Here is a 20,799-nt window from a genome sequence, read left to right as displayed (position 1 = left end):
ATAAGAATCAGACGAAGGTGATTACAGAAAAGTATACTCATACAGTTAAATAAAAATATATTCAATAACACAAATAAATTACATAATATATTATTAATTCGGAAATGTACAGATCATCGTGAAGCGAGTATTTACAGCTTTAAGAATGAAGAATAAAACATTATTATAAATTTTGTAAAGCATATTATACAATGTCAAAACATATATACAGTTTATAAACAATAAACAACATAGTTACAACATTTACAGTAATTTACAAGTGACTTTCACAAAATAATTGGTAGGATTATTTGTAGCAATTCGTTTGGCTTAAAAGCATCAATTTTGTGCCTTTGCCAGTGGTCAAGGGGGACTAAGATGGGCCCTACCGCGTCCTCTTCCTCGTCCCCGACCTCGTCACCTCCTCCCATCGCCCATTCCTATATTGCTGGTGGTCTTTTCCAAATATGCCAATGGTCCTTGTAACAATGCACCAGGCATTGGTCCACCAGCAACTGGACCAGGCCTTTGCTGCTGCTGTTGTTGTTGTTGTTGCTGCTGTTGCTGTTGCTGTTGTAGGAACATAGCCTGTTGCGGCGAAACCATACCTCCAGGCACTTGAGGCGATAGTTGTTGTTGGGGTGGTCCAATTGGCAAAGGAGATGGCATCGGTGCTGGCATGGGACTCTGGCCCATAGTGTTCTGGGCGGGCGATTTAGCCACCTGTTGTAAATCAGCCAATAGATTTTGCCAGATGGAGATTTTATCATAATGGCGTCGGATGAGATCATCTTTACGCGCCAACTCTAAACGCAACTCGGATATATCTTCTTTAACGATCAATTCGGGTTTTAGAGCCGACAGGAGAAACCGTTTCTGCAGAAAAAACGCCTCCAGTTGTCTAGCAATGTCGATGAATCTCATGGTACACTGATCTATGTCCACGCGTACTTCTTCTTTGTCGACCGGCGAGAAAGTCTCTTCTTCTTTTGATATTATTTCGACAAGTGACATGAACGCTTCGTCGAATTCGTCCACCAAATTACCATTGCCGCTAGTTGGGGTGGCCATGGTGTTAAATTATGGTTGTTTGCCGTGCAAGGCGCAAATGGCGAAACTTTTACAAGATACGCGGCACCTTAATACTTAATTAAATTCGGACGAATTTGAGACGCGTACCCTAAGCGAAATAAAAACAACCCGATTATTCACTTTCGAAAACGCAGATTGCAATTTTAACAACGGGTAATGAAATGTCCAAGCCCAAGTCAAACGTTAGTAATTCAGTATGTTAACTATATTACCATTTATTTTGAATTTTGATAAATAAATGATGATAATAATAAATAATATTGAACAAAATATGAATATAATATATATTATATTGAAAAAAAAAATATAAGATTTGTCACTGGTAATTTTTAGGTTAAATTGTTCAGTGCTGACAACTCTGACAAAATTATTAACCGATGATTTAGTCTGATTTAGTTTTTGTCACGGATAAAGATAATAGTATCTTTTCTGATTTTAGTGTGCAACCATCTTTAGCTTTTACGTATATTGTATATTGTGTTATCAATAAAATTAAAAAAATCTGCCAATCTGTTAAAAATTTAAAATTTAATAATCTTTGTTTTATTCAAATTTCAAGTGTTCTAATTATCAAACGACTGTTTTAAATCTTAATCAAAAGTAAAATATCACAAGAAACTAAGAAAATCGCTTTTTGAGTTTCAAAACAAAAGTCTATCATTACTTTCAACCCAATTGGGTAAGTTAGTTACTTGCTTATTTTTACTACACAAACTAAGTTATTTAAATTTAATTCAATTGTATAACAATAATGAAAAAGAATGATTATGTAATTATAATTTGAGTTTTGTTACAATGTGAATAAGTGATGACATTATTTTTAAACCATGAAACTTACATAGGTACCTTCAATTAACTATACTCGCAATGTAAAATGTATGATTAATTAATTCAATATCAATTAATCAACTGAAAAATAATTACTTTTTTTTGGAAAAATGTTGTCCACAGTAAAATAAATTCTGATTAGCGAATACATAACTATATTAATTTATAGAGTTTTTCTTAACAGTCTAAACCCAAAGAGTTATTGATTGATTAATTGGTTTGGTTTATATTTTTGATGAATTTTATTTACTTATAATTTAGTGTTTATAAATAAATAATGCAAGTTTGTATGTTTAATTAACTAAACTATTTACATTATATGATGTTCTTATGAAACAAGTGTTTTCTTTAATAATAATTTAATATGAACCCATTATAGTGTTATACAATATAAAATTATTAATGCCTAATGTATTTTGTACCTTGTACGTTTTATGTGCTTTTACGTATATTGTTAAAAATCTATATTTAATAATATGTTTATTGTTGATGTTTTCTTAACGATAATAGAGAAAAAAGATTGGTAAATTTTAAGTGTAGTGTACATAGTTGTGTGTGTTAAATAAAATATAAATTACTTAAGTGTATGTGTGGCACAGTTTAAAACTTTTTTAATTTAAAAATAAATCTAAGTTATAGTGATTTTATTTTATGACAGTGGATTATATTTGACTCGTTAAGCATGCTACTATTTAATTAATTCATTATTGTTCAATCAGACACTCAATAAGAAAATTTACGTGATAAACAACACAGTGCATAGTTAGTTTAAAGGTAATTAATTGTATTTTAATTACATTTTAGGAATGATTCAAATTCTATGGATGAATGCAAATCGTTTAAAAAAGAATATGACAAGTGTTTTAATATTTGGTTCAGGGATAAATTTCTTAAAGGAAGTAATGATGACTCTGTATGTTCAGAGCTTTTGAAGAATTATACAGGATGCGTCAAGGTAAATTTACTTTTATTATGTTTTATATCATTATAATATTTCATCTTGACATCTTGTATCCATTAATAATAATATAAAATTTTAATTTATAATAGGATTTATCTTTTGTTTTTTATTTAATGTTTAAAATACTTGGATATTTTTGAGATCAACCACTTGGTTATTAGTTGATATAATTTTATATTTAAATTTATGTATCTTATCGATTTTTATTTGCTTCAATTACTATTAAACATTTCATCAAATGTATGTTGATATGCTGCAAAAATGTAACATGATCAAAAATGTCGCATTATGCAATATTTATTCTATGAAAAACTTAAGTTTTAATGTTCATTATTTTCTTTAGTTTTTTTTTTTATTAATTGTTCTTGTACACAATTATAATAATTCATAATAAAATAAAATAAATTCACAATAATTATTATCTTGATAGTTAATAAACATCTCAAAAATAGAAGTTTTATTTTTAATCTTCAGTAAATGAAACAGAGTTATATCATACTATTTATCTTGGCTATTTTTTGGACTTTCTAAACAAATATGCAAAATGCTACAACATTATAATCCTTGGTTTATGTTATAACACTAATTATATTCTTTTTCAAATTTTCATTGCTTTCTATAAAAGATTATTCAAATATAGTTATTTTTTTTACATATAATATTTTATTATTATTTCAGAAAGCGATGAAAGAAAAAGACATTATTATTGATGACGACTTCAGACGATATCATCCAAAAATTAGTCCCAATTACGAGCCGTCTAAAAACAAATAAAGTGTGGAGTTCAGTGTGTGGTGAAGAAGAGTTCAAAGAACCATTTATTTTTTATTCAACCATTGTACCAATGATTTAAAATGAACTAAAATACATTATATTAAGGCATGACTGTATATGTCTGCATCCTATTTTATATGTATTATATATATTGGACATTCTTGTTGTAGTACAATTGAGTAATTGTTAGGTAAAATGTTTTGTGTAAACTTTAGGTCATACTTTTCTGAAAAAAAAAAATGAAATAGGTAAAATATTTTCTACTGCATTGTTTATTATTATTTTTAATCAAAAATAAGTAAATATCATATTTCTTACGTAGGGTCTCAAGAAATTTTGTATAAGTCTCAGGATTTCTCATTGTACAGAAAAGTATTATTTCGGTTGTATTATTGATTGTAAAATACTTCAGCGAACTACATAATGGCTCAAACATTGTATGATCAAAGATTACATCTAAAACAATAATTTTTAATAAACAAATGTATGTATGATTTAGTATAATGAAATTACCAGCTGCTAGAACCAAATCTGGTTTTTTATTTTCAAACATTTTCAAATCCTCTATATCATTCCAGGACAATTGAACAACATTATATTTACAATTAAATTTATGGTGTGTTTCATTAATTTGTATGTTGTGCTTTAAGGTGTTTAAAACAGTCGAGTGACAGTCTATAAACCAATATTCGCTTGGTCTACAATTTATACAAGCGCTTATTCCGCTCAATCCAGTTCCACAACCCAACTCGATGATAAATTTGTCTTTGAGTTTATCTTGATTTTTTAAACACCAACAACTTAGTGCTACACCTGCCTGAAAGAAATGTAATGCTAATTAAATAATACATTTTTTTTAATAAACCTCAAAATGTCAACAAAAACTACCTGCCAAGTGCAGAGTCCTGTGGTTCCTTGCGAAACAATACTGGTACTTTCTTGGATAGTTATAACCGACTCAATCAACTCTTTACTAATAATATTATTATCAATTATATAGTGTTTATAAAAAGGTCCTTTATTAGATTCTTTTTGGATGAGTTCAACATATTTTAAATATAGTTCATCGCATAATTCATCTCCACTATTTTCCATCTGAAAATTAATTTATTTTAATTTAGTAATAAAAATTTATTTTAAATAAAGTATAATAATTCATCATTCATTAAATGCAATAAATAAATAAAAAATACAAATGTTAATCAGTATTTACTTATACATTAGTGATTAAAATAAGTAATATCATAATTTTCATTTCATTGTTAGGTTTGAAAATATAGGAAGAACAAGTAAAACTGAACACTGCTTTAATATTAATAGAACTGCTATTCATAATATTTTAAAAAATTTACTTAAAGCTTCTTTTTTAATAAGAATTTTTTAATGTTAGTTTGTTTCTAAATCTTAAATTAAGTGACCAAGAAATTAACAACCACAGGGTTCATAAATCATTGAATGTTTTGAAAGACAATTTTTCTATTTGTATGAACAAAAAGTATTTGCATTATTTGACACACAGAAAAAATTATAATAGAAACAATTTTCAAAAAGATTTAACAATCATATCTTTTAATGATATTGTAAAATAAAACATAGTTGAAAATTAAAGATGCGTGTATAAGACCAAATTCTTTTAAAAATGTGTGAAGCCTGTTGCTCTAATAGTTGGCCTGTAAAATATCTTAAATTATCAATATGCTGTAGTCTGTTTTCATAACATTCAGGTAAAACTTTAAATATTGAATTAATTTTTATACTTCGTACTTGACTAATAATTGCTTTCAAAAATCTAGTGATGTAGAGAGTTTTCAGTGGGTATTTTTGTAAGATTGGATGGGACAGGATCATTAATATATAATCAACTTCTTTTGATATATTCTGTAATAAAAATATAATATAAATCAGATATTGAGTGTATCAAATAAAACTTTCAATTTTACTTTGAGGTTGATTGTTGCAAGTTGAGTTGCACACAGAAATTGTCTAACCGTGTCATTATTCAAGCAGTCAACCATCGTGATCCCCATTGTGGACAGCCAACTCACTAGTGTTAAATTGGTTATTTGGTTGAAATAAAACTATGAAAGTCAACGAATTAAACGATAAGATTTTTTTGAAGTCTAAAAATGTGTATAGAGTTCAATTTAGATCACTGAGTTTAAATTTTAAATTTTGAGATTTACTTATTTACATTTAACTTGTTTGTTTATAAATTTAAAATTATTACAATACTCGAAAACTGTTATCGTATTTATTGTATACCTCATAGATAATAAAAGATTAGCTATGATTTACCTACTAATAAATTAGTCTAGTAAAGTAGTAACTACTGCTCGAACTAAGATTTAGATTTCAAACCAACTGTTAGTTTGATTATTATCAATACTACTATCATATAATAAAGTATATAATATTATCTATCTTAGTGGCTACTGGCTTATATGGTTTAGCTTTGATAGTTTGATACTACCACGACCATAGTATGATCACAGAATATTCTGTGGTATGATACTATTGAATAATGAATAGTATCTATATTTCTATACTTCTATAGTATACAGCGGGTACTATACTATATGACATGGTATTTCGTCAGTTCTTTCATTGATACCAGGGGCAGCTCCAGAGACTTGGTTGGGGGGGGCCTTAGTTTTAATTTTTTTTATTATTCTTAGAATTCCTTAAGCCATACAGAAATAGGTCTATCTATCTACATTAATTGATTAATTTTTTTTCAACAATATACAATATTTCAGAAATGTGGACTTTGGGGGGAGGAAGCTCTTAGCCCCCCCCCTGGAGCCACCCCTGACTAATACAGCAACTAATTTTAATTTATAATTTACTAATATAGGAATATAATTGTTAATTTCTGCTAGATATCACGGTTGACCCGTCTGAATCATCTTAAATGAGTCCGTCGAAACAGGTGAAATAATAAGGTCGTGTGAGGGTTCTGGTTGTATTGGGTTTTTTTCTTACCTATGTATAATTTACAAAAATCTTATAAATTTTCAACTTCAAAATTCCTTTACATATTCGCGATTTTGACATATTACGTAAACATTTGAACTTTTAAACTTTTAAATGCTTATAAACAAAAATTGTAACTAATGGTTTTTGATTTTTTTTATTACGATAAGTACAACTTATATAATTAACCTTGTATAAAATATTCTTTAGAATGCCAAATTTTTATCAGCATAAAAAAAAAAAAACAGGAAAAATTAATTGTAAATAGATAACGATAATATAAACATTTGGTGAAAATTTCATGTATTTACAATGATTCGTTTTTGAGTTACAACAAAATAAAAAAAATGATTTTGTCAAAAACTGGTTATTTGTAAAAATTCATTTTCTCTTTCAAAGCGGGACTGAAGTTAAAATTCAAAGCACTATTACTATTTACTACTCCAAAACGTGATGACAGATTGACAGACACAAAAATAAAAACACATTTATTGTAAAATCAATACATTCATCACTCCGTTTAGAATCTAAAATAATACAGAGTACAGACCTTAATAACATTTTATTATTATTTTTATCTATTTTCTTTCGAACTCAAAAAACTTAAAACGAGTAACGATAAAATTCATGGTAGCTGGTAGGCAGGGCCGGATTTAGGAGAGGGCTGAGTGGGCTGTAGCCAAGGAAACTCCACAATTTTATGTTATTTAAATTAGGATACAGGAAAAATATTTTATTTATATTTACACTTATATAATTAAATAATATTGAACTTTATTTGGACATTTAAAAATTTTAATTTTACTAACTAATAGGTAATAGATGTATAAAATATTAATTAATACGGAAGTAAAACATTGTTTTCCTAAAGTTGAAATAGTTTTTCGAATTTATTTTGTTTTTATGATTACAAACAGCAGTTGCAGTATAGTGAAAGATCATTCTTTAATTTAAAGCACATACAAAATAGATTGCGTACTACTATGGGGAGAGACGGGCTCAATCAACGAGCGATAATGAGCTCTGAGTCTGATATTTAAAAAAAAAACTTGATTTTCAAAACGTTATTGTTTTATTGATAATATTGTACAAATAAAATTGAGAAAAGTCCCAGGCATTTAATTTTAATTACTTGACATTATTATTTTTATTATTCTTTATTTAATTACTTACACTAATATTATGAATTATAATGATATTACTTATACTATATAGGTAGTTATACTCGATTTGATTGTTTTTAAATTTAATTATTACTAGGTACTACTAAATATGATAATAAATGTTATTTAATAAGTAAAAAAATATATTTCCTTGTTTATATATAAGAGGCTCCCACAATGCATTCCGTAATTTCGCCCAGCGGCCACCACATACCTAAATCTGCCTCTGCTGGTAGGTATAATATTTTGATAAAATAATTCCAAATTATTTTTTAATTAGGTGTAAAAAAAAAGTTATAAAATATTTAGATATTATATAGTAGGTAGTATGTAGATTATAGGTACCTACCTACAATATACAATATAATAAACTTATTATTTTAACGATTTAACGTGATAATCGTTATTCATTTTTAAAGTGTTCATTTTTTAACAAGTATTTTCATGTCAATATTATCTAAAACATTAAGTTTTGTATACGATCATCAGTTGTAGATCTTGTATCAGTGAAATTCAAATAATTCCTGAATAAACTGTTAAATTAGCTTAAAAATATGTAAAACGTGTCATCGGATCTAATAAAATTAATTTTATTTGTGGAGTTTAAATATAAATATTTTTATAGGCATGAGTAAAAAATTTATACATTGTACTATTTTTTTTTCTAAAGTCTAGATTTGGGTGCTCACTGTTCAGACATGTAAAATACTACCCTCCCTCTTCCACCAAAATGTAAAATAAAAATATACTCCACTGACTTTCTAACTGTAGCTAGTATAGATAATATGATAAAGCCGTGTCTAGAACTCTTTTGAACGTTGATAGGAAATATTTTTATAGAGCAAAGGTCGATTGTTGAATTCGAATACAATCTCTTAGGTTCTAATTTATCCTATTAACTCGATTAAAATCATTATTCGGAATTTGGATAATTGCAAGATTATTAATAATTACATCGTCATTATTAATATCTTTTATAATTCAACAATACGTAACATTATATTTTAATAGTATAAATGCATAAATTAGGTACCTGAAGTCAATGACTTCGAGTTGTTCTGCTGAACTTTTAATTATATATCTACATTATGTTCTTCATAAAATACAACGCTAGTATGAAATTTAAAAAAAAATTCTTTTTAAAAAGCCATAAAACTTGTAGTTTTGTATTTATATTATTATATTTTGGGCATTCGACAGATGACATTTCTTAAACTGTTTTTAAGATTATCTTATAAGCATATACATAGCCTTCATTAGCTCTATACGAGCAGACCACCTTGTTTTTGAAAGATTTCGTTATTTTAGATAATTTCCTTTATTCTATAATTTGTAGTGTGAATGAACATATTTTTTTTCTACTACTCGAGGAAAAGAACAAGCAAATGTTCAAAGCTAGAAAATAAAGTCCTAACTCATGTTAAACAAAATCGAAATATGTTCATGTGCCTATACATGTCCAGAATGCGGAGAACGTATACGATAAATTGGTCACTGCTCCAAATTAAGATTTAGTTAGAGGTTCGTAATCTATAAGGCTATTGGGAACCAATGTTAATTGCTTTATAGTTTATAATATTATGTGTATACATTATAGATCTTATAGTATAAAAAATATGGTATATGTGCAGTTTTGGCCTATATTTTCTTATATAAATCAATGGAATTCTTTATTATCAATGTATGATTAGATTACGTATTTATTTTATAACCGACTTGTCCGGATTTTTTTTATCGCGTTCACATTTAATACAATTTTATATTTTTGTAAAAGCATTTTTTATTGAATTAATGAACATTAGGTAGGTACGTATTGAATAAAATGACAATTGTAAAGTAATATTAAGATTTAGATATAGTAAAAATGACGAAGAATATATATGAAATAATTGAAATAATAATAAAACAAGTTTCACAATATATAATTTATTTAATAAGTTAATAGGTACAATATGTTATTATACCTACAAACTATGATCATTGATCACTATCGTAACTAAATCTAAGACATTAATAAATATTTAAACTAAAATAAAATATATTTTCTCCTAAATAGTAAATAGGCTATTTAAAACTTCGTATAGAACGTCGTTATATACTTGACGACTATATCAAGATATGCAACCTAAGTAACATATCTATGTAATTTGTGCATATTACGATTTGTATGAGTTTAAAATTTACATTTATTGAACAACCGCAATTTTGTGTCTACAAATCCATTTTAAATGGTATGCGCATTACAAAAATTTGTATTTTATAATATAATATCTTTTATTTGGTATAAATACGTTATTTATTTCTATGCACTAATACATAAATCTTAAAAATCCCATAAACAATTTATCACAATTTTAACTTAGATTATAGTATTTAATAAAATATTTGCACTTACATTTACTAAATAAAAACCGTTAACTAATAAACAAAATATTAAATAAATAAGTCAAATTTTTTTACAGATTATTATATTAAAAAATTCATGAAATTTTAACGCTGGTACTTAAATGTATAATTCATTTTTTTTAAAAAAAATTTAAAATACGTGTCGTGTGAATTCGTAACAAAATAAGTTCGTACAAAAATTATCGTATTTTGTATTATAATGAAGAAATGTTTAAGTTTGATATAGGTACTTAATATGGAAATAATTTATATTTTGACAAATTCAAACACAAATGCTTTATAATAATTTACTACCAATAGTTTAATATTGTTAATTTTTATAACTTAATTAAATACATAATGTATGTAGATCCAAAATATTCATATAATTAACACATTAATTTATAGGATATATCTATTATTAATATATTAAAAATTAGATTATTATGATATTAAAATAACATACGCTTATTAATAATATAAATCTAAAAACCTAAATATTAAGTATAATATGTATATATATTTATATATATATATATCAATATTAGATAGAATATAATAAATATTTAATAAATCACTTTGGATAATATAAGCCAAAACGTAGTATAAGAGAGTATTATAATATAATATTGGGTGAGTTTTGCGATTAGTGTAAACTATAATTTAGTATATCTATAATAATTTAATTCCCCATAATTTTTTTTATCGTTAAACGTGACAAAACATTAACACGAAGATTATAATATAATAATACAATATTAAAAGCATTGTTATAATATCAAATTTAAACTGTTTTTGTGTTTGAGTTTGTCAAATAACTGAATATATAAAACTAAGTAGAGTTGAAATGAGTATGGGCTCAATTTACTCAACCTCAACTGTGCTCAGTTTTTGGTGTTATTGTAGCTAAACCATGATTAAGAATCGAAAATTTATACTTGGCCGTTATATCTGTCCATCAAATTACATGGTTCTATATTTAATATAATTTATACTGTTTATGAAGGTTCGAATCGTATTAGGTACTAAACATAATTTGTTACTTTTTCATTACTTGCGCTGACAATCAGGTGGTTTATGTAAATATCATGGTTTTTTTTTTTTTTTTTGGTTATGTATTAACGTTTTTCACTTTTGTTTCTAAATCGTTCAGTTTTAGTCATTCACGAATAAAAAAAATTGAATTTTTTACAAACAAGTACCAGATAAAATTTTTTGAAAATAATGTATTGAAAATTGATTACATTAATATATTACGTTAATTGAATACATTAATACAGTAAATTCTCATTATGTTGAATGTCAAGGGGAACAGAACAAAGTTCAAGATATAGAGTTTTGTTAATTATAATGGTATTTTAGCTTGATGGTAATTTTAAAGAGATTTTAATTCAAAATAACGCGAATAGTTCGAGATATTAACATTTGACGTAATAAGAATCTACTGTATTATAAAATCGAATTAAATTGATTAGAATAAATTGTGATATTGCTGTACACGTAATCGTTTATTATTTAGTAAATCAATAAAATTGTTTATTCGAAAAAAGTATACTAAAAAAAAAAAAAAAATTGTTAGATAATATACAATACGATATACAATTCGTAACTAATTATTATTGGCTTAATTATAAATACATACGTTATAGCTGTTATACATATATAGGTACATATTTTGTTATATTATATAATATTATGTATATATATATATATATATGAACCAAATAAATTACTATCGGTTGTATATATGTTATAGGTACACTTTTTACTCATGGCTGCAGTTTGCATAGCATTTTAACGAAATGCTTATTGCATTATTAATACTTTTACGATCGCATAATATGTATTAATATTATAATTTATAATTATTACATTTTAAAAATTACAGTTATCATTGGAATATAATATATATATATATATATATATGTATTATAAACTAAACAAATATTGAACGTACAGACCGAGTCTGAAAAATTCGACCGGGTTTTATCTTTATTGAGTTTTACATATTTTATCACGCATAAATAAATATAAAAAAAATAACATTCGTTTGGCGATGAATAAATATAAGAATTTATATATTAAGGTAGAACGCTATTATTATATAATATTATATATACATATATATATATTTATACTATATATGTATATAATATACGAGAAGTAGTATAATGTATGTGTATATTTACACAACGTATAATAGAATTTGGAATGTGCGTTGGCGGAGAACGTATTCACAGAAAACCGTAGGTCTCGTATACCTTTAAAAATCGACCGCCTTTATCTTGGTTGTGCCTGGAAAAAAAAGAAAACAATAGTTTCGTATTTCGTCAAAGACTATATTAAACTAAACACATAGCATTTTGTGTGGATTATAAATATTATTGGTATCGTAAACTGTATTATAAAATTTAAGCTACGGCGGACGGCTATTTACGTAGAGTGGATATGGCATCGGTCTCGGGCGGTACGGTGGACTTCGGGCATGGAGTATATTAAAATACTATTATTATCATCATCGCTTTTGGAGAAAAAAGTTGTTAAAATGGGTAGAACCTTACAGTTTTTTTGCTCTTTGCAGAAACGAGTATGTGGTGCCAAAAGGTCTTACCCAACCCTTCTTTTTTTCTTAAAAAATGCAGATGGAGTAATCTACTGAGTTCGTTCATCAACATTTTATTCTAAATAAATTATAAAAATGTATCCTAATTTTAATTTTTTGGTATTTTCAACAACATAATATTTAAAAAATCAAGCTTGCGAATACTGGAATTTTTATGGTATTTCATGTAGAATGAGGTTATTGCGACAATGAAAACTTTTTATTCTTCAAATGAGAACTTCCATTTTTTTTTTTATTGCAATGTTTTAAGTACACGATGTTCTTAGTAAGTATTTCTAGATTTTAATACCTAATCGATGTCCCATAACTCTTATAGACAAAATTATCTTGAAAAAATGTATGGTTATTTTATAGTTCATAAAATTTGACCGAATACGTAAGATCTAACTAATTATTAGGTATACAAATAAACATAATATGTTTATAATTTATAATTGAGTATCATCTATTTTATATTATGTCGTAGTACAAGCCATAAATATTGGAAAAAATATCGTTTGGAGAAAAAAGAAGGTTATTATTTGAAAAAAAGTTTTGTTTATAACTTAGACCACTGATATTTTTTTAATGGTATCTATAAGTTAAGAACGGTGTTTTTGAAAAAAAATTATTTAAAGAGGAAGTGCGTCGAATGGCTTCGATTGATCCGAGTTGCAGTTATTGCACGTGCCAACGTGAAACGGTACCAGGAAGGATTAAGGATTATAGGTGCTGGTCGTCAACTCACTCGTCTTCCCACGGACACACGTCGTTACCGTCGCTGATGGACGCGGCTGCAGTCGCAGTCGTCGTGGCCACTTCCGCTCCGCTGCTGCAGGCCACGGATTCCGGCGTGTGACCGCCTCCGGAACCCGGTCCTGCACCTGCGGCGGAGGCGACGCACTCGGCCACCGTGGCCGCGGTGTCCGCCCTATCGTCGGCGACGTCCGCGGCGGTCCGGTCGCCGCACCCGTTGTCCCTGTCCACCGAGCTGACGTTAATGACGGGCGTCACGCTCTGTTTCCTCGCCAACGACAGCGATTTCAGCAGCTTCTTCCGGTTCGACTTGTCGTCCAGCGATGACGCGGTGCCGGCCGGTTCGTGCGGCGACGTCGGCATCTGCTTTTCGGGCGACCTGCTCTCGGGCGACGGTCCGAGGTCAAAGTCCTCGGCCGACGACACCGACGGCCGGTCGACGGTCTGTTGCGGCGTGCACGCGGCCGACGACCCGCGGCGCCTGTCCACGCTGCCGCCGCCGCCGCCGCCGCCGCCCAGACCGCAACTCCGCCGCAGACGGCTGGCCACCGAATCGGATTGGCTCTCGTCCGCGCTCGCCGCCGAGTCGTACGCGGCGCCGCCCGAGTTTTTGCGCGACGACGACGTGGACATACGGCGCTCGCGTTCTTCGGCTATGGACGTCGGCAGTGATCGCTTGTTCTTGTCGCCACCGTCGGCCATGTCCCACGGGCACACGTCGTCCGCCATCATCGTGGGTGGCGGCGGCTCGCAGCATTCGTCCGCACCTCCGCTAAGGTTATCTCTGCGGAACACAAAAATGTACGATTTCCGATCACAAACTGAATCGCATAAACTCGTCGTCACCGTCGTTGTCCTCCTCTCCCCCGTCTTCCTTCTCCACCGACTCGTACTTATTTAGTCACTATTTTTCACATCCGCGGTGTACATATACTTACTACGTATACCTATATACTTAATCGTACGCAATTTTATGTTTGAATAACAAAAATAAATAAAAGTCAATAGACGTTTTACATTCGGCCTCGCAACGGAACCGGAGTAAGACGCAATTATGATAATCGACGCTTAAAATTTTAAGCAGTCGATTGAAATTTATTTTTAAATAGATCGAACATATTTGCTTTTTATACTGCTGAAAAAAATAGCAATATGCAACTACTTCTGGCCTGTATTATACAGTGTATAATATATATAATATGTTAATCCACGCATGCGCACGCACACACAAATCGTTTATATAATATAGTTATACACATACACTTTTTATTGTATTTTGGTGTGTATATAGAATTATAGAAGACCGAAGTAATCTGATACGATCAGTGTGGCCGGAATCGTCATATTACATATTTATAAAAAAAACACATAATAAACTTACGCACATATACAGGGGCGTATTTAGAAATGTCTTAAGGGGGGGGGGCACAAACAAAAAATTCAAATTTGCGTACATGGAAAGTAGAGTTGTAAAATATCTCATATAATAAAAATAAGTATAAAATACGGTGAATGGGGGGGGAGGGCACGGGCCCTATGGGCCCCTCCCTTAAATACGCCCCTGCGCATATGTATAATGTATATACAGGCGTATCGTATAATGACTGTTTAATTATGTACGATATGGTTAGTATATTATTTTACTACAAAATAATCGGCATTTCGTTCGGGGTACATAGTAATTTAGTTTTGTATAGGTATAGTATTACAGGGTATTGTACAGGATATGTCTCGCCACGTTTGTCCCAGTTGATAACTTTTTTTTTTAAATTCATACTGCTTTGGGTGCTTTTACGTCGTACATATTATTATATTATTTTACATTTTTACCGTGTTACAGACATGAGTTAATAGTAATTTTTAGTCTGTCTGCTTCTAATTCGAAATAAAATAATTTAAATATTTATTCATATAAGGGTTATAGTAGATAATTTATTTGAATATCTTAAAAGTCGTATTATTAATTTCAATTAAACGTTCAAATAGTTGGATATGTGTTCAAAGTTGGTTAGCGCGGGTGTGTAAGAGGACAAACACAGTGAGACAACCATTATTTTATTATTTAAAGGTCATCACTAAAGGTACATATGCGCAAACAATCGGATAAAATATACTATTAACCGCAACATTAATATTCAATATAATATAATACTAATCGCTACGGGTAATACATACTACTATATACTCTACTGCGTTTTGTCATAAATATAGTTAGGACTATTTTATATACATAAACGACGTGATGATACAATAATTATTATTTATTGATATAAAGGTTGAACAACACTACTCGTGCATAATTTAAGAATAGGAACGAGAACATTTGTTCAATAATAAATTAATAATATTATATTATATTGTGATGTAGGCGAATCGCATAAGACTATACATCAATACAGTGGCGTGTCGAAGGAATAATCGAGTGGCGTCCACATCCTAGTTTTAATGTGGAGGGGAGTGTTACTTTTGCGGTTGGGTAATATTAGGTGGTCATTTTTTTTTCAATATTTTATTACGAATGTACGAAAAATAATGTATAATAAGGTATTTTGATATTGATAGCGATAAGTGATAGCTTTTCGTATACGAGTACTACATACTGCAATGTAACAATGATTTATCATTGAATTCAAATTTAAAACATCCATATTATAGTAACCGCCATTCGATACCTACTGTACAGCAGAGTAATATCTTCGAAATATAAACAAAATACTTTAAAAAAAATTGTAGCTATGTATTTTTGATGTTTTTAATTGCTATAAGAGCAACTTATGAAAATTTTTTAAATTTTTTTTATCTATTAATAGCTTTTTTTAACAGACCAAAAATATTTTTAAAATTGTATCATATGTGCATAAGATCCTAATATAAATATTAAGTGACAATTTCATCTCTTCACAATTATTGTTTTCTATATTACGATAAAAAAAAAACAAATTATATTAGTATTTTATTTTTGAGATTAAAATCTCTTTTTCCCTAGATTCCCTCATTAAAATATGCCACCTATATGCTAATTTTTAAGCGAGAGATAAAGAAAAAGGTATTGTATACTAGCCAACGATAGGCGAGTGTGTTGGAAAGTATTGGAAAAAAATGAATACCTCTGACAATATTTGAGTTTGCCACGCCACTGATCAATACATGAGTAATAAAGGTATACGTATGATATAATATATATATATATATATATATATATATATATATATATATATATATTTAAGCGAAGAATAGAATAGTCAATAAAACGGCAAACATAACGTACTGCACGCTATAATATAAAGTAGATAATAATTAATAATATATGTATTTATTGTATACATAATATAGTATATAAGGATATATATTTCATACGATCTAAACGTTTAAAAAAGAAAAAATATATAAAAATAATAATAAAATAAAAAACGGTCGACAAAGAAACTTTGTACAGACGTAGTTGTTTTAACTTACTGGTTGGAACTTGGAGAGGAAGGTGTGCAAGGTAAATCTCCCCTGTAAAACATTATTGTCTGAACTATTCAAGTGTATCATTACATGTAATATATACATAAGATATTATGCATAAATTGGTATTGTATAATATAAGTAGATGTATATTTAGAATGTATGTGTATGTGTATGCTATACCTATAGAAAGTGTTTATAATTGTGTTCTTTGTGCCCGTGTGACTGTGCAAAAGTATAATACATACGTATAGTATAATAATATATGTGCTATTTTACAAGAAAAAAGTACTCGGTCACAACGTACTAAAAGAAAAGCTAAATAAATATTTGTAAATTTTTATGTATACAAGTGAACTTGGTGTTGTCTTATCTCTTTAAATACATTGCTATACAGGGTGTAATAGAAAAATCTGACAAATGAAATAACTTTTATTCTAATCAATATTTTTTATGTTTTTACAAAATGTACAGAAAAACGCTACTAGCAGAGTAAATTTAATCTTAATTTTTTAATACAGAAAATAAAACATTTAAAATTTGACTACACTTTTTTTGGAAAAATTCAAAATAGCTTTGTTTTTAATTTAATTTTTAAAACAAGTTTTATGTTAGAAACGTTTATTTTAATTCAGTAGTTTATTTTTACAAACTTTTTGTTAGTAAATTGATTTTAAATGTAATAACTTTCAAGATTATTATTTTTGCATGGTACTTTTTGGACACAAGTAAATATTAAATTATTTATACTATTCATATAATTTTCATAATATTTTTCATACTTTAATTTTATTAATTTTTCATTTTTATTTGTCAAGTCTTTCTGTTACACTTTATTTTAATACATATTTTACAGAGATCATAGTATAATACGACTAGAAGATAAGAAGATGTTTTTAAACACTCAAACATTTATTATTATTTCTACGTTTCAAATAGTAAACAAATACATATAATTAATACAATAATTATTATTAATTCAACCGGTATAAATGATTTAAAAAAAAAGTAAATTTAAGTTTTTTGCTAAACATTTTTTAGTAACAAATAGTTTTTTTTGTTAATAATTTAATTTATATTCTATAATATGCCTTTAATGACATGGGTATTTCGATATGTGTTACGTTCACATTAGTAAAATGTGTTTATAAAAGTTTTGATTATTGTTTAAAAAGTTATTCAACGTAGTACGTAGAGTATAATTCAAATTAAATTAATTGCTTGGTAAACTGTATGCTAAATTAATTGATTTGTAATGAGGATACTGGTCACTCAAATGTTTGTTACCTAACACTCCAAATACAAGTTACAGGGTACAAACCTGTCATAAATTATAGTTGTGCAAGTGTTTTTAGACCTAAAAATTGAATGTAGATAATAATAATGATAGATATTTATATAGTTGTATTGATTAAATGCTTGTCCAAATAGAAAAATGTAAAAACCGATCAGATTTCAGTAAACACTGAATATTGGAATATTTACAGATATCAAACAATAAATTGCTTGACCAAAGTAAATGTAATTTGGTAAACATGTTATTATATAGGTAGTTATCTGAGCTGTGATCATATTATTTGTCCATTTGTAAGTATAAGGTTGGGCTATGTAACGCTGTAACAGCTAAATAATATACAACGAGTATGTACAACATAACGTACGCAGGTGGAGTGGGGTAAGATTCAACGCCTATACTTCTTGAATTTTCTAATACGGTTAATAATATTAATATTTAAAAATATGTACTAGCCTAGACCCTCCTTAATTCACCCAAAAATATTCCTTTTTTTGTGTACGCATCATATATTGGCTTTTGGTAGGTAATAGAGGATTCTTTTTCTGTGTCTGTTTATGCGTGGGCGTCAAAACGCATATAATAGTACCTATACTCATATTATATTGTATAGGTTTGTGTATTCATAAGTACTTAAATTATATATGTTTTTTGCTTACCTATAGGGTATGTCACTGAGATTAGATTGACTATGGGATTGCGAGACTTTAACAGAATTTATTGGAAGCTCGTGTGGTGAGCTAGTCAGGCTCCTGTCGCTGCCCCTTCGCTTTGCGCTGCTACACGACGACGATTGATTCGCTTGTAAAACCGACGACGATGACGTACCCTGTGTGCTCGAACATCCTGCAGTGCTTCTTATGCGTTCTTTGCAATCTGCCTTTTTGTTGGCGGCGCCACCGACCAGCCCGAAAAATCTAAACGAAACACCACCAATGTATAGACTTACAAAATACACCTGGCAATATTTTACTTTCATAGAATTCGCATTTAATCGATTGTCATTTTCTATAGGTTTATTTTATAAAAAAAAATATTCCGTGGGAAAATAACAAAACGCTTTATGAAATCGACGCAAATTTTTACGGAAATATGTCTGTATCGATTATCAACGAATAAATACATCATAATATAATAGGCTGCCGATTTTAGACGGTCGTATGTAAAATCATGCCTACGGATTCTTCAATACAGAATGACGGGTGTAGAATTGAATTATATTTAATACATGTCGTTGTGTATACCTTCGTCTGGCCGAAGGCTGGACTCCATTAGCGAGCAGGTTTTTGTAATGCTCCGACCTTATGAATCTAGGATAACAGTCTTTTTTCAAGAGTAACGTATACACGTGTTCCGCAGCACCGTCAAACGTAAATCTCGACGGGTTTTTCATTTCTTTATGCGTTCTTTCCATCGTCTTACCGTCTATATTGATTTCACATGGAGCACCGGGCGCTAGAAATTCACTGAAAACATACGATACCGATATAGCAAATATGGGCATGACGTGCATATTATGTTAAAATGTAATACGCAGAAATGATTGTAAAATATTTGAGTACAATTATTCAAATACGTTTAATGGCATTAAATACTTTTATTCCTACTGGTATAGGTGTATTTAAATTGTATTTTAAATACTTTTATTAATATTGTATTAATATTTTGTATTGAATATTGAGTACTTACCTACATATTTCAATTTGTATTTTCCACCGGTCCATTTATTTTATTTTATTAGTTATTAAAATTTATTGAACATGTTAAAAGTATTAATGCGATACAACGGTGATGGAATATTGAAATTATATAACAAAATCCCTAAGCTATTAGTTATTGTTGGTGAAAATCCCCGACAAATAATAGGTATATTACTAAAGCGCAACACTTTGATTTATTACATAATAATTATATAATTATATAAATGTAATATTTTATCTATACATATATAACACGAAAAGTATTACTTTAAAAATATTCTGATTGGAAGTAGGTACAGAATATCCGAAATATCATATTTAAACATTAAATCGTCAGATCTGCATTAAATTATTAACACGTATATTTAAATGCATTTTAAATCGAAGTTCAAATATTGTTAAGAAATATTAATAAAGAATAATCATTGTTTAATAATTTTAGTAAAATACATTTTTTCCTTTGAACACTTACTCATATATTTCTTTGACTCTCTGCAGGATTTGTGACTGGCAACTCCGTTTCAAATCGTTGACCGCTAACCAAAACCTGATGTTTTCGTGGCTGTATTCTTTCCGGAGATAATTTGTAAACTCATAGAGACCTGTTTCAATATGAAAAATAACATAATTGACTAGAGCGACGCACTACGATAGACAAATATTTTTCAATTTCTGCAAGGTATGTATATGTTACGTATGTTATGCATGTTATTGTATGTAAGGTGTGTATCTTGATTATGATTAACGCGATCAATAGTATAAAACATTGAGTCAAATGATCATGTAAATCGATTATACTTGTATCCCTCGCCGTTTAACCAAATGTGCATACTTTTGTAAGC

General features: G+C 28.7%; 5 protein-coding genes across 7 annotated transcripts in view; 2 read left to right on the top strand and 3 right to left on the bottom strand.

Moving 5' to 3' along the window:
- Window positions 1-65: 65 nt before the first annotated feature.
- Window positions 66-1,364, bottom strand: LOC113549407 (mediator of RNA polymerase II transcription subunit 28). The gene has a single exon (XM_026950685.1). It carries the CDS (start codon window positions 1,048-1,050, stop codon window positions 397-399), a length of 654 nt encoding a protein of 217 aa, XP_026806486.1. The 5' UTR covers window positions 1,051-1,364; the 3' UTR covers window positions 66-396.
- Window positions 1,365-1,554: 190 nt separating this feature from the next.
- LOC113549408 (TP53-regulated inhibitor of apoptosis 1-B-like) lies at window positions 1,555-3,765 on the top strand. The gene is made up of 3 exons (XM_026950686.1): window positions 1,555-1,750; window positions 2,704-2,854; window positions 3,539-3,765. Exons 2-3 carry the CDS (start codon window positions 2,720-2,722, stop codon window positions 3,632-3,634), a joined length of 231 nt encoding a protein of 76 aa, XP_026806487.1. The 5' UTR covers window positions 1,555-1,750; window positions 2,704-2,719; the 3' UTR covers window positions 3,635-3,765.
- LOC113549406 (protein-lysine N-methyltransferase EEF2KMT) lies at window positions 3,738-5,984 on the bottom strand. Of its 2 annotated transcripts, XM_026950684.1 has the most exons (7): window positions 5,826-5,984; window positions 5,575-5,754; window positions 5,399-5,512; window positions 4,523-4,729; window positions 4,148-4,451; window positions 3,953-4,090; window positions 3,738-3,860 (listed from the first exon to the last, which is right to left on the bottom strand). In XM_026950684.1, exons 2-7 carry the CDS (start codon window positions 5,659-5,661, stop codon window positions 3,763-3,765), a joined length of 948 nt encoding a protein of 315 aa, XP_026806485.1. In that variant the 5' UTR covers window positions 5,662-5,754; window positions 5,826-5,984; the 3' UTR covers window positions 3,738-3,762. The 2 variants fall into 2 exon arrangements, with proteins under 2 accessions (XP_026806485.1, XP_026806484.1); XM_026950683.1 differs by having other exon boundaries at window positions 5,575-5,984.
- A 5,806-nt stretch (window positions 5,985-11,790) lies between these two features.
- The window catches only part of LOC113560837 (regulator of G-protein signaling 11), a 42,950-nt gene continuing 33,941 nt past the window's right edge, over window positions 11,791-20,799 (bottom strand). Inside the window, exons 11-16 of one of the 2 annotated variants that reach the window (XM_026966937.1) lie at window positions 20,430-20,559; window positions 19,502-19,723; window positions 18,917-19,174; window positions 16,970-17,011; window positions 13,506-14,297; window positions 11,791-12,450 (exon numbers count right to left, since the gene is read on the bottom strand). In XM_026966937.1, coding sequence (XP_026822738.1) covers window positions 12,390-12,450; window positions 13,506-14,297; window positions 16,970-17,011; window positions 18,917-19,174; window positions 19,502-19,723; window positions 20,430-20,559 — 1,505 coding nt within the window. In that variant the 3' untranslated portion in view covers window positions 11,791-12,389. The remainder of the gene's footprint in view (window positions 12,451-13,505; window positions 14,298-16,969; window positions 17,012-18,916; window positions 19,175-19,501; window positions 19,724-20,429; window positions 20,560-20,799) is intronic. The other variant, XM_026966938.1, reaches the window with a different exon arrangement.
- The window catches only part of LOC113560838, a 96,056-nt gene continuing 95,717 nt past the window's right edge, over window positions 20,461-20,799 (top strand). The window contains exon 1 of the mRNA XM_026966939.1: window positions 20,461-20,636. The gene's annotated coding sequence lies outside the window, so the exon portion shown is untranslated. The remainder of the gene's footprint in view (window positions 20,637-20,799) is intronic.

This window comes from Rhopalosiphum maidis, chromosome 1 (genome assembly GCF_003676215.2).
Source record: "Rhopalosiphum maidis isolate BTI-1 chromosome 1, ASM367621v3, whole genome shotgun sequence".
Taxonomy (NCBI): Eukaryota; Metazoa; Arthropoda; class Insecta; order Hemiptera; family Aphididae; genus Rhopalosiphum; species Rhopalosiphum maidis.
The sequence above is the reverse complement of the archived record's forward strand: the minus strand, read 5'-3'. Positions and strand labels throughout refer to the sequence as shown.